The sequence below is a fragment of the Microcaecilia unicolor genome, chromosome 8 (genome assembly GCF_901765095.1).
Source record: "Microcaecilia unicolor chromosome 8, aMicUni1.1, whole genome shotgun sequence".
Classification (NCBI taxonomy): Eukaryota; Metazoa; Chordata; class Amphibia; order Gymnophiona; family Siphonopidae; genus Microcaecilia; species Microcaecilia unicolor.
This window is the reverse complement of record NC_044038.1, coordinates 184,390,734-184,404,440: the sequence shown is the minus strand read 5'-3', so window position 1 is coordinate 184,404,440 and position 13,707 is coordinate 184,390,734. Positions and strand designations below refer to the sequence as shown.

Sequence of the window (13,707 nt, the reverse complement as noted above, 5' to 3'; positions counted from 1 at the left end):
TCTAACGCTATTCTTGCTGACTGCATTTGCTCTTTGAAGAATGTATTGGGATTATTAATATACCTGCGCTTTGCTTTTTGGAGTCTTTTTTCTAGGTTGGTGATTGCTCTAGTGATTCGCCTTTCTCTTTTAGCTGTGAATGCTATAATTGCCCCTCTTAATACTGCTTTAGCTGCTTGCCAAAACAAGGATGGCTGGCTTTTGTGGGCTGCATTAAATTTTTCATACTCCTCCCAGCTATCTTGTATATAACGTTTGAATTCAGTGTCTGCGGCTAAGTATGCTGGAAAGCGCCAACCCGCCCCGACTCCAAATGATTCTGGATCTGTCAAGTCTATCCATGTCATCGCGTGATCTGAGACCTCTTCTGGCCCTATTACTGCGTCTGCTACCATATGAAACATGTTTTGATCTACAAGGATGTAATCTATCCTGGACCAGCTGCCATGTGCCCGTGACAAGTGAGTATAGTCTCGTGAGTCTGGATGAAGAGTCCGCCACGCATCCACCAAATTTAGTGATTGCATGAATTGTGGAAGGGCTCTCGATCTCATTCCTCCCCTGTTGGCCCGTCTAGGTGCTGAGCAATCTAATGTTGGATCTGCTACGAGGTTAAAGTCTCCCACTATAATTAGGGGGAGAGCTCTGCGAATGAGACATCGTTGGGCCACCCGCTCATAGAATGATTTGTCAAATAGATTTGGCCCATACAGTGCTACCAGCATGTATTCTCGATGTTGAATCCATAGATGAATCATCAGATATCTCCCCTGAGAATCTCTTTCTATAACTTCCGATTTGGCCACTAATCCCTTGCGGATCAAAATAGCTATTCCTTTACTCCTCCCCTCAGCTGGAATCGCATGAACTTCTCCTACCCACGCCCGCTTCAGTTTCTGATGTTCTTCTGTGTTGAGACGGGTTTCCTGCAAGCAGGCTACGTCCGCTCTATGTTTTTTAAGGGCTGCTAGAATTTTTGTTCTTTTGATTGGGGATGAAATACCTCCCACATTCCAAGTGAGGAACCGAACTAAATTGTGCTTAGTCATTACTATGTCCAGTTGTCGTGTAGCGGTGAAATTTTTTTTTGTGAGGAACCCCGGGGCCCAGCTCCACCCGTGTTCCTTCCTATCTGACCACATGGCTCCAGTGACCTGTTCTGTTGCCCTTCCCCTTTCTATGTGTCCACCAGAGTGTTGTCCTCTATATGTGTCCCAGAAAGTCTTGCACTTTACTTTCCCTCCCATCCCCCCCTCTCTCCCGCCCCCCCTCCCCTCCCCCCCTATCCCCCTTGACTCCAACCTTGCACTCCCCTCTCTTATCTTAGATCAGGTGTGCTGAGTCAACGATGGTAGGGTCTCCTCCCTCCCCCCTCCACACTTGCCATATATAGTATCTCACAGTTCAAACTTGTTCATCTCTCTCTGAAGGGAAAAACACAGCGCTGTAAATCACTTCATATAGTACTTACTATTCAACATTTGGCTATTCAACCAACGTTCTGGCGTCCAACTGAGACTTAACTTTAGATTACTGAGTTTCTAGCTCTCAAAGAGTTATGTTATGTTCTTCAACTGTTGTTTCCCCCCTGTTCAGAGTTTTTATGATCCTGGAATTGAAGTGCTTCTTGAGCTTCTTTTGGAGAGCCAAAGGATCTCCAGATGCCGTCCATGTTGATTTTTAATTGTGCTGGATATAGTAGCAAAAACCGTTGGTTCCTCTCTGCAAGTTGTCTGCAAATCGGGGTAAAAGCTTTCCTGCGTTCCTGTAACGCCTGAGAATAGTCTTGGAACACTTTAATACTAACTCCATTCAAGTTTAAGGAATCCCATTTTAATCGTGCTCCCCTTAGAATTTCTTCTTTATGTACAAAATTATGTACTTTAACAATCACTGCTCTTGGTCGAATTCCATTATTAAGTCTTTTCCCCAGTCTGTGAGCTCTTTCCAGGCAGAGTGGTCCCATGCTGTCAGAAAGGGCAAATTCTGATTTTAACCAGCGTTCTAATTGTTCCGCCAGAGCCCGATCCGGTATCGACTCCGGGACACCTATAAGTCTCAAGTTGGATCTTCGAGATCTATTTTCAAGATCATCCATTTTCATTGCCTGTGCTTTCAATTCTTTTTGTAGCTCTTGCAACGACGCCACAGCGCTAACTGCGGCGTCCTCTGCTTCCGACACACGTGCTTCAAGTTCGCCCGTTCTTTTTGTTGTTTCACCAAGTTTCGTTTCTACGCTTGTTAGCCTTTCAGCAATCTGGGTTAGTTGCGGTTCCAAAGCGGACTTTACCGCCTCTGTGAGCTGTTCGAGTTGAGCCTGATGGAACCTTGGCGCCGAATCTGACGCTGGGCTCGGCGCCATCTTGTTTTCGCCGACCCCTCGCTGCTTCTCTGGCTCTTTTTTTGTTGTTTTCCCCGTCATCGCTCTAGTTTCGCGGATGATATAAGAGTCCATGAGTCTTAAGTTTGTTTCCGATTGCGTTCCTTCGTTTTTCAGCAAGTCAATCCAGTTTGTGGAGGGTTCGAGGGAGGGAGAACCCGGGAGTGAAAAGGAATGCGACCTCTTCCCTCAGCCCATCACGTGACTCTCCCCAATGTTTGTTTAAATCAGCCACCTGGTGGTGAGTATATGTTACTACAAGTATCCAATGCTTGTTCCACATCCTTTGCCTGGAAAAGTCACATGACAGAATTTAAAAAAAAAATCATCCCTGTTTCTTAAAGTTTTTTTGTTTTTTCCATTTTTATTTTTACTTATCCGCCCTTTCCTCTCCGAGGACGCTGCCAAAACCCTTACCCACACCCTTATTACCTCTCGCCTAGACTACTGCAATTTGCTTCTCGCTGGTCTCCCACTCAGCCATCTATCTCCTCTTCAATCTGTCCAAAACTCTGCTGCGCGTCTTATATTCCGCAAGAGTTGCTATACTCACGTTAGCCCTCTCCTCAAGTCGCTTCACTGGCTCCCTATCCGCTTCCGCATACGGTTCAAACTTCTGCTTTTGACCTACAAGTGCATCCACTCCGCAGCTCCTCAGTACCTTTCCGCTCTCATCTCTCCCTACACTCCATTCGCTGGGTAAATGTCTCCTGTCGTCCCCCTTCTCTCCCACTGCTAACTCCCGGCTCCGTTCCTTCTATCTCACTGCTCCCTATGCCTGGAATAGACTCCCTGAGCCAGTATGTCAGGCTCAGTCTCTGGCTGTCTTCAAGTCTAGGCTTAAAGCCCACCTCTTTGCTACTGCTTTCGACTCCTAACCATTACTCTCTTACTCAACACCCTCACTTATCACCCCTACCACTGCAATTTCCCCACCCCTAGCTGTCTGTTCTTCTGTCCAATTTAGATTGTAAGCTCTGTTGAGCAAGGACTGTCTTTTTCATGTTGATTTGTACAGCGCTGCGTAAGTCTAGTAGCGCTATAGAAATGTTTAATAGTAGTAGTAGTACTTATCCGTTTTTGAGATGTCCATAGTGGATTAGTGGGTTCTTGTTCTAGAATTCTCTTTGACCTTTGAACTCTCAAAGGGGATATTTAAAGGCCCAATCAGAGTGTTTATTATAATGCTGCCAGTCAACATAGCATTGTGAAGTTTGCTCAGTAAGCTTGGGAAGCACTTATGTAAGGTAGGATATAAGATACTGCATATGGAATTTAGATGGTGGTGTGTATTGTTTAAACAGCTTGGCTTGCTTTAAATATGTTTTGTCAGTGCAAATTCTAAGTCAGTATTTTTTCTAAACCAGTTTCTTGTTGCTCCATGTCTGTTTGATTGAAGTTTGTGTAATCTGATCAGTTTAGTGTTGTTAGCTTCAATACTTAAAGGGGGTTTGGGATGTTGCCACAGTTATGATTGAAACAGATGATTGTATATCTACCTATTCAAGTATCAGTAAAGAGCACTGCATTACATGTCAGTTGTGCTGACTGGGATTGCTAAATTCTAATGATAAAATTATTAGGGTTTATGTATGGATATCCACCCATTCAAATAGCAGCATAAAGCACTAGATTGCCTGTGAGTTTGGCTGAGCGCCTCTGAATCAGTATTGCTACATCCACTGCAAAGTTTTTTCTAATGACACAAGTATCAGGGTAAGCACGTTTGGTGCGTTGCAACAGCACAATTTCAATTGATGTTTGTATATTCAAACAACAGTAATGAGTGCTGGATTGCCTGTGAGTTGTAATCATTTTTTTTCATGGCCACTGTGGAGCTCTTTTTAATGATATCATCATCAAGATATATGATTGTCATAGAACAGTATGATGTTTTTAGGTACTTTGTATTGATTTCTATTGATCTGAGTTGCTATCTATTAGAACATGGAAACCCACTGATCCTTACTTTTTAACAAAGTGAATATTAATTTCAATATTTTTAGATCATTGACTGTGTATAAAAGACGGCAATTGAGGCCAAGCATTGTGAGATTTTATATATTTTATTTTGTCTTTTTTAGGTGGTTGTATGACTACTTTTAGGGGTTCACTTTGCTTTTTACCCCTATTAGGTAGGTGATATTTAGTATGTATGGTCATTCAGTTATTTTAGTGTTGTATTTCTCCCCCTATCTGTCCTATGCAGTTCTGTTGATATACATTTAGTGTTGATATTATTATTTTTTGTTGATATCATGTCTTGTATTAAAATTATTATTTTATTGCATGCATATTTAATCTGAATGTTTTTAACTGATATTGATTTGATATTATATCTTATTGTATTATGTTTTTAGATTTGATCTGTTTTTATTATATGATGTGATAGTGTTTTTAGATATGTTTTATTTTCAAATATACAATGTGATGTTTATGTTTTACTCATTATGTATTTTTATTTTGTAGTTTTTTTACCCCTGCCGCAGCCTGAGGGCGAAACGTGGCCACGTCGGGTAACTTGTAATAAACCACTTCTTCTGTTACCCTCCTGTTCTATTTTTTTGTCTTTTTTGATCTGCTTTTTTTCTTTTTATTTGCTATTTCTGTGGCAGATCTTTGCCTTTTTTTGTTTCTGTCTTAAAAAAGTGTTGGACAAGTTCCTAGAGGAGAAGCCCATAGTCTGCTATCGAGCTAGACATAGGGGAACAACTGCTTGCCCTGGGTTTAGTAGCATGGAATATCGCTGCTATTTGAGATTCTGCCAGGTACTTGTGACCTGGATTGGCCACTGCTGGAAGCAGGATACTGGGCTAGATGGACCATTGGTCTGACCAGTATGGCTATTCTTAGGTTATGTTCTTATTCTGAGGAAAAGGACGTTACCAGTGGTGTACCACAAGGTTTGGTTCTTGGGCCAGTTCTTTTAAACATTTTTTGCAAGCGATATTGCTGAAGGGCTGACTGGTTAGGTTTGCCTCTTTGTGGATGATACTAAAATCTGCAATTGGGAAGACACCCCTGATGGTGTGGATAACATGAGGAAGGACTTAGTGAAGGGAATCTCTTGGGAAAACAGTGTTCTGGGTACAAATGAGAAATATGACCTATAAAGGTTTTTATGTATCTACAGGTTAAACACTTTGGGTCCTGTTTACTAAACCTCGCTAGAGACACGTTAGCGCTTTTAGCTCATGCTAAGCATTAGCGCATGCTAACAACGCTAGTGCACCTTAGTAAACAGGGATCTTATTCACTGTCTAGATATGATGACATTCTGGGTGCCAGGGCAGGGAGAGACATTTGTCAAGAGGGGTATGGACAGAGAGGCCTATTTTGTGTATTGGAAGCTAAGGGATCACTCAGCAGTGAATTCTGGTGAGGTGGATTGAACCCATGTCTCCAGTGGGTGGAGAAAATCAAAGAGGCTGGTCAAATGATGATGCTTGCCCAGACAGCAGTGCCAGGATGTGGAGTTATGGCATGATTTTTATAGCCAGTTAAGTGCAGAGCAGCATTAGCAGTAGTTAAAGGAGTGTGGGCTGTTGATAGATTGTAAATGGGAGAGGAGACGGGGAGGGTTGGTTGAGGGAGTCTGAAGGGGTGGATGTTGGGAAATGTATGGGCATTTGGCTTAGGACGTCAGTAGCTATGTAAAGAGGAAGTTTTTAATTTTTAATTGTTTTCTGTCTGGAAGCAATAACTTCTGTTGTAGTTGATGCCTGCCTGAATGTAACAATAAACATTACATGACTAAAAAATGATTTAACATGTTAATGTACTTAGTAACTGTAGCGCTTAGATCATAAGCTCTCTAGGGATAGGGAAATGCCAACTATACCAACATATAAATCACCTTGAGCTGGCAATGAAAAGGTACAAATTAAAGCCAAAGAAATACATTTCTTAATTGCTTTTCTAAAAAGATGTCCAAGGCAGGATATTAATCATAAAATAAATATAATTCCTCAAACCTGATTCATCCCCACAACACAGCTACCTCTCTTCTGCAAGTCACATAAGGTTGGCTGGCATTGCTGCTTCTTCTCCAATGAAAGGGAACCAAAGACCAGCACAGCAAGGGAAAGGAAAGCACTGTGAGGTGGGGATGGACCGACAGCCACAGAGACTCTCAAAGGGGTCTTTCTGTCAGAGATTTAGCACGGAACTGAACGTTCTCCCTCTTACCATCCTCTCTGTCTGTCTGTACTGCAGTTAGAGTTAGGAGCCAAAGCAGCAGGTTAAAGAAAGACCACCTCATCTTTCCAGGACCACTGGCACTGTAGAGGAGAGAGAAGAGGCCGAGTTAATCTGCTGTAAATAGAGAAAGAGAACGTGGCAAGAATTTACTACTAATCCCTGGCTTCATATGTTCTTATTTCGTTATTTAGCCTGTTCTCCTAATTAAGCCCAGAACAGGTTACAAAGAAACAAACACAATCAATTACACAAAATATACAAAGTAATAACATAAAACTAGCAAATAAAAACCCACAGCACATACAGGAATAGTTACCAATTGTAGAATAAAATTAACCCAAGTAAAGAACAAAATTTAGAAATGTAGTTTAAAAATCCAGTTTTGATGGCCTTCCTAAACCCCAATAATTAATCTACAGATCTACAAAAAGAAGGAAGCTTATTCCAGAGAGAAACAAGTGAATAGGGGTAGGCACAGGAACAAACTTGTTCAAGGTGGTAAGATTTAACTGACTGGAGGAAAAAAACCTCTCTCTTTGGGAATGCAATGGACAATTAGGGGCATCACTGCGGGACCCCAGGGGCATCAGCGTGTTTTGCCAATGCAGTGTGAGATAAGGAACATTGCAAAACTCTGCCAAGCTGAACAGGAACTGAGCACCTGTATTGCCAATACCCACTGTTCAGTGCATGGTTCTAACTTTGGGAAGAGTTCTCCCGCTTTATCTGCCTCCAGCTCACACAGTACCGTCTCTCTGAACCCTTACACACCCCCCCCCCTCCGTTCCTCTGATTCGAAAGATTCTAGAAACAGAAAGTCAAAACAGAAATGATGGGATAACATGAATTTCTTGCAATCCCAACAGAAGGTTATATAGGGAATAGAGCAGGAACACTGGGTATGTAGGGGGTGGGGATGGGGGGGGGCTAACAGTTCCTGCAGTCCCAGCCTTTCCCAGCAGGATATGCTGTGGAGAACGTGGCAGGAGCATATGCACCCCCCCTTTCACTCATTTGATACCATTATATACACACAGACACACTTCTGCACCCTCATACCTCACACACATGCAGATACCTTTGTCCCTTTGGTCTGCATCCGCACACATGGACATCTTCCCCTTCTGATGTTCCCCCTCCCGACAACTCAAAATAGCTCCATCTCTCTAATCCTCTCACACTCACACATACACACTCCCTTTGGTCTCTCACACCCACATATATGTCTGCTCCAATGATCCCCTCACTTATCCACATGCAAACCTGGGGCCCCTGTTTAATACTTTCTCCCACTTATTTTAATTGGGACTGCTTCTGAAAGTTCTGTGCAGCTAATGACAAATCAACCGGAGATTGAGATCCAGCACCCAAGACATATCTATTTGACTTCTCTCCCCTTCCCTGCACACAGCACCAGATCCCCAACATTGAGTGTTGTAACATACCAGGATGAGAAGTTATCTCCTTACTGTGCCACAATTTTTAGCCCATTACATGGGGTGCGGGGGTACACCCTATGAATTTCTGGTATCTTTTAGAGTGAGCCTGGTGAAGTCCGTCAGACCCTACTCCCAGGAAGATGAATGTGAAATTAGCTCAGACTTCAGGTTAATCTTTGAACAGTGTGACAAAGGCCTTTGCTACCAAGGAATCCCTGGTTACAGATTTACAGAATCCTGGTTCAGCTGCTTGGCAGGATGACATACAATTACCCCCCTGCAGAGAGCCTCCAGATAAAAGGATTATTAGATGAAAAGCCAGGCAGCAAACCCCAATCCCTTTTACCAAGTTCCAGCAGAGGCTTCCTTCCAAGTCAGAGTATAATTTGGAGAGAGTAGATGAAAAAAAGGGAGATGGGGATGAGGAAGAAGGCAGGGTTAATACCCATTGTGTTTAGAGTAGAAATTTGGTACTGAAGGCAGGCACAGGCAAAGCCTCCCTGTGGAGGTGGTGGACATATGGACAGTAACAGAATTCAAGAAAGCACGGTACAAGTGAGAAAGAAGAAGGGACAGTAGAACAGGCCCAACCGTTAAGCCATCTCGTAGCGCTGGGGAGGGTGGGCAGGTTTTAAATAGGTATTTACTCAGATTATTTTGGGAGGGATGAAGTTGGGCTGATTAGGATTGTTGGGGATGGACAAGGCCAAAAGTCTAAAGATTAATGGGGGGGGGGGGGGGGGAGCTGAACATTTGCCTAGGACATTTAGAGGGGCATTTTCGATAGTGTGTCTAAGTCGAACTTCGTACGTTTTGCGCTATACATGCCAAATCCAAATAGGAAATATACCAATTTTTGAAAAAAGAAAATTATCTTTTTTTTTCCAAAAATACTATTTTGAACAAGGTTTTGTGCTTTGTGCATTTTTTTGTTACATTTGTACCCCGCGCTTTCCCACTCATGGCAGACTCAATGCGGCTTACATATTGTATACAGGTACTTATTTGTACCTGGGGCAATGGAGGGTTAAGTGACTTGCCCAGAGTCACAAGGAGCTGCCTGTGCCAGAAGTGGGAATTGAACTCAGTTCCTCAGGACCAAAGTCCACCACCTTAACCACTAGGCTCACAGCTTCCACCACAACTGTACAGGTAGGAGGAGGTATAGGCCTGGGTCTACCTGTCTACAGTGCACTGCAGATGAAATGCATAGATGGACGTCTGCAAAACAGGTTTTGAAAATACTGGTTTGGACATTTTGAGAAGAAATCCATCCAAATGGTACTTTATGACACTTTTACGGACATTTTTCTCTTTCAAAAAATGAGCCCATTAATATCCTTGTAGAGCTTCATAATTAGTATGGATGGGCTGTCTGGATAGGCCATATGCTTTATTCTTGATGTTAGTTTATTTTAATGTCTATTTTAATTACTGATATTATTCTGTATGTTTTGTATATTAATTTTTAATATATTTAATATATTTTAATTTTTTAGACTCCTGATCAATTCTCAATCTAAGCGGAGCACATGAGTGATTGTTCATAAATTTTAGGATCGTCGCTCACAGATTTTAAATGGTTGCTCACAAAAATGTTTTTTTGTGCCATCTACAGAAATGCTTTGCTAATACTGGCACTCAAAAATTGTTGGTTTTTAAAACCTCACACAAAAACAATTTTGCATACATCAGGCCACTCCTTAGAGGAAATATTGCTCTTGATGCACGCCATTTAGCTGAAACACGGCCCATGTCGAGTCAAGTGAAGATTTTTATTAAAGGACGTTTGAAGGCATTTATGTGCTGCTGGTGGCTTTGTTTTGGTGTTCTGTTTGTCACTTGCACTGTATTCTTTTTCTTGGTACTTTTGTGCTGCTTGGGGGGGGCGGGGGAATAGCTAGGGGAAATACAAAAGTATGCGAAAGTATATACTGGGGAATCAAGGACAGGAGCAAAAAATTTGAAAGGCAGGGTCTGAGAGTGAGTGAAAATCAGAAATGTAGGAAGTAGAAGCTAGAGTCAGAGAGGAGAAATGGCCTGAGCTGTTCTGAAAGGAGATAAGAGTTTGGAAGAAGGAATAGGAAAGGGGAGAAATGAAATGGAGACATCTAGTCAGTTAGAGAAAAATGTGATGGAGTGGAGAGTGATGGATAGAGAACAGAGAAAGAAACTAGGTGAACAAGAAATCCTCTTGAGGCATCAGCACACTTATTCAAAAACATGTTTGCCTGGCCACAGAAGAAGTCCTGTGAGAAAAAGGCCCATGGAAGTAGAGGTAAATGGAGAAAACAAAGGAAGAAAGTACATTTTATTTTTATTTCGTTTATTTATTTTTGGAATGGGTAACATTTTAAAATACCAATATTCTATTGTGTCCACAATTTATTTTCTTTTTTAACATTGAGGCTCATTCGACTGTAAGGATGTCTCTCTGTGTTTCTACTCAGAAAGAAGTAATGCTGGGAGCACAAAGGTTTGGTGAGCTGGAGCAGAACTAGACTCAGGTGCCAGATCTGTGGGTGTCCAAGGAGGGAAATTTCCTTAGATTTAGCACCCTCAATCATCTTGAAAAGTTGGTCCCTATGATAGAAGACACTTGATTTCTGAACTTTGCATGGCTAGAGATGGAGGAGAGGCAATGCCAACCCATATACAGCTTATGCAAGGTACATGAAACTATGATACCAAGGGTGCCCCACCTCAAAGAGTAAGATTTACCACACCAAGGAGTGAGATCAAAGGCCAAAGAGTGAGATTTTTCAGAGGGTACATTCAGGGTATAAATTTAGAATGATTTAAGCGTACCATTGCTTTCCAGATGAATCAAGGCAGCATTAAATGATATTGGCTTTTCTTTGAAGACACTGAAAGAACACAAAGTGAGTAGCAATTTAGGTTCAATTTTTAAGCTGAACATTCTCTTCCACCCAGTAGTTAAAAGTATATATGTTGGTTTCAGAGCACATGTATTTGCAGTAAAGGGAAAACTAACAGGGCAAGGGGAAGCAGTAGGCAGGAAGGTGTGCTCAGATTTCTTCTTACTGGTTGGACCACTTGGTTTACTTCTCTAAGGCTTGCCTCGCATGAGAGCAGTGATCAGGATCAATGCACTGGTACTGAAGCTCTGATGAGTGAGAAAGTTTTCAAATGAGTGTGACACACTCCTAATGAGTGAGACTTGGCATGTCTGAAAGTATACGTAGAACATCACATTTGTGTTATAGAGTATTGACACAAGCATCAGTAGTTTCAGCAGTGTTTATAAATAGATTTATCATGTTCCTGAAAATCACAGCCACCGGATATTACAGGTAGGCTGCTAAGTAAAGCACGCCTTGATAATCAGAAAGGCCTTCCCAGACCTTTGGGCATGAGCACAGTAGGCCCATGCAAGAATTTGTCCTTGTCTGTCACAGGTTTATCCTGAAACCTGGCCTGCTGGAAGATTAAAAAAAACAGCTGGAGCCAAGGAAACAAGATGGCGTTCAAGGAGGATGTTGGTCTCTGAGCTCCTGACTCTCACTAAGCTCTAGGTCGAGATTTCCCTACCCGACGGACATCATGGGTAAGAAGAAAGGGAAGATGGTGATGCTAACCTCCTCAGCTCCCGTAAGCTCTACTCCCTGGCAGCTGACACTGGAGAGCTGTGGAGTACAGAGAATTGAGCGGCAAACACACACGAAGGCCAGTTCCGACGTTGGATCGCCGGACTGCAGTATCGAGGGGGCTTCGTTAAGCCCGCCTCTACTCACTGCTCCTCCACGACCCGGAAGCAGTTTGCTTGCAGCGGGACTCCAGCCTGTTGAGCTGCCCGAAAAGTCAAGCCGACAGGCTGTGAGAGGAGGGCCTTCTACAACGGCGACCCCAGTTATGACTACTACCTGGAAAGAAGGGGTAGAAAACCCTCTCTTCGCCAGTGAATCGGGAGGTGCCTCCGGGGGTATTCGTGGACCTGTAAAACCTGCAGTGATCACTCTCGAGAGCCTATGGGACGCCATCCAGGGCATGAACAACAACCTACTTCAGGTAACTGACGTTATGAAAGAGGACATAATTCCCCTTAAAACTTCCCAGACTCTTACCGCTTCCCAAGCTCAGAAAAATGAAGAACAAATTGGGATAATGAACGGTGAAATTAAATCTCTCCATAATTTAACAACTATAACGCTCAAGGATAAGGAGATACTGGTTAAAAAAGTGGAATACCTAGACAACCAAGCAAGAAGGAATAATCTTAGACTTCTTAATTTTCCTAAAATACCTTTAATTCCTCCAGTCGACATGTTTAAGAGATATTTGGAAGAAGTCTTAAATATTCCTAAGGATGCTTTACTACCGGTTGCCAAGGCGCAGTATATTTTTGGAGTTAAATCTGTTTTACCAGAATCTCCACCTGACTTAAATATATCCGCTTTTTTGGAGAACTCTTTAGAGACGGTGACACAAAGATTGACTCTTATAGTTTCCTTTGCATTCGAAGTGGATAGAAATAATATTTTTCGTTTGTATTTTAAGCATATGCAAGCCAAATTTATGGGGGACAAAATTCAAATTTATCCAGACCTCAACAGGGACACCCAGAAAAGACGTCGTGACTTTTTAATCTTAAAGCCAAGGGTTATTGCCCTAGGCGGATTGTATATGCTGAAGTATCCCTGTAAATGCTTGGTTACATTTGAAAGTGTTAGTTATGTTTTTCTAGACCCTCAAAAAATGGCTGTATTCATAAAAGCCAAGGAAGAGGGGAAGGTTCAACCCTGAATGACAACATAGGAAATGATACTGTTAGTGCCTTCTAGTGTGTGGATAACGCTCTCCACCTTGATTGATTGAATTTATTTCCTATCTTTTTTTGCCGATATCTTGTTTTCCCAACTATGGTGGTCAATATGTATATGACTTAATTTCCTTTTCTCATTGATATATTTTTGTTTAATTTAATCTTAAACTTTGCATTTATAGTGATATGAATGTATTATTTTCAAAAGTTATAAATAAAAAAATTAAAGAAAACAAAAAAAAAAACAGCTGGAGCCTGGGCCTTGCCAATATTCCCCATCTTGGAACTGTGCTGCTACCTGCCTGAAGGACTGAAGACCTGGCACCCTTTCTCGCTTCTCTTAGACCTGCTCCTAAAAGATTTTACAAGTCTGAGATTTATTTAGTTAAGCTCAATACTTGTAATGTGAAGTCAGTCTAAGGGTAATGCAGAATATGCTATTTCAAAATGTTTGTTCATGAATAGATCCCGCCCATGGTAATGTTTCATTGGTGGGGATTTGACAGCGTGTGACATCAAAGAGAATGTTCTTATTCCGCCCATGTTTGTAATGTTTGCTGCCCTTCATGCTTCCATCGGCAGTCCTGAACAGAGAGTAAGCTGTATAGAATGTTATTGTAAGATGTTGTGAAGTGTTTTAAGTTGTAACTGATTCGTGTTTGCTCTTTCAGCAGAATTATTAGACCAGAGGTTCTGAAGCAGCTGTGGCGAAACGAAGGCCAACGTTAACCATGGTTCTATTTTTGGAGGAGCCTATGAGAAGCTAAGTATCTTCTCGAGTTTTTTTTACAAACAATTTTCAACATCTGCATTTGTAGAGAAATATTGAGATAACTTTACTTTGATGAATGCTTATAATGAAAATAAAATAAAAAATGTTGGAGGTTTTTTCCCGAAGATGAAGA

At 41.9% G+C, this 13,707-nt stretch overlaps 1 protein-coding gene across 4 annotated transcripts in view; it reads right to left on the bottom strand.

The window, feature by feature from the left end:
- Nucleotides 1–6,690, bottom strand: part of FGFR4 (fibroblast growth factor receptor 4) — a 65,804-nt gene extending 59,114 nt beyond the window's left edge. For all 4 annotated transcript variants that reach the window (XM_030211596.1, XM_030211599.1, XM_030211597.1 and 1 more), the window contains exon 1: nucleotides 6,569–6,690. In XM_030211596.1, the coding sequence (XP_030067456.1) occupies nucleotides 6,569–6,641 (73 nt within the window). In that variant the 5' untranslated portion in view covers nucleotides 6,642–6,690. The remainder of the gene's footprint in view (nucleotides 1–6,568) is intronic.
- Nucleotides 6,691–13,707: the final 7,017 nt, after the last annotated feature.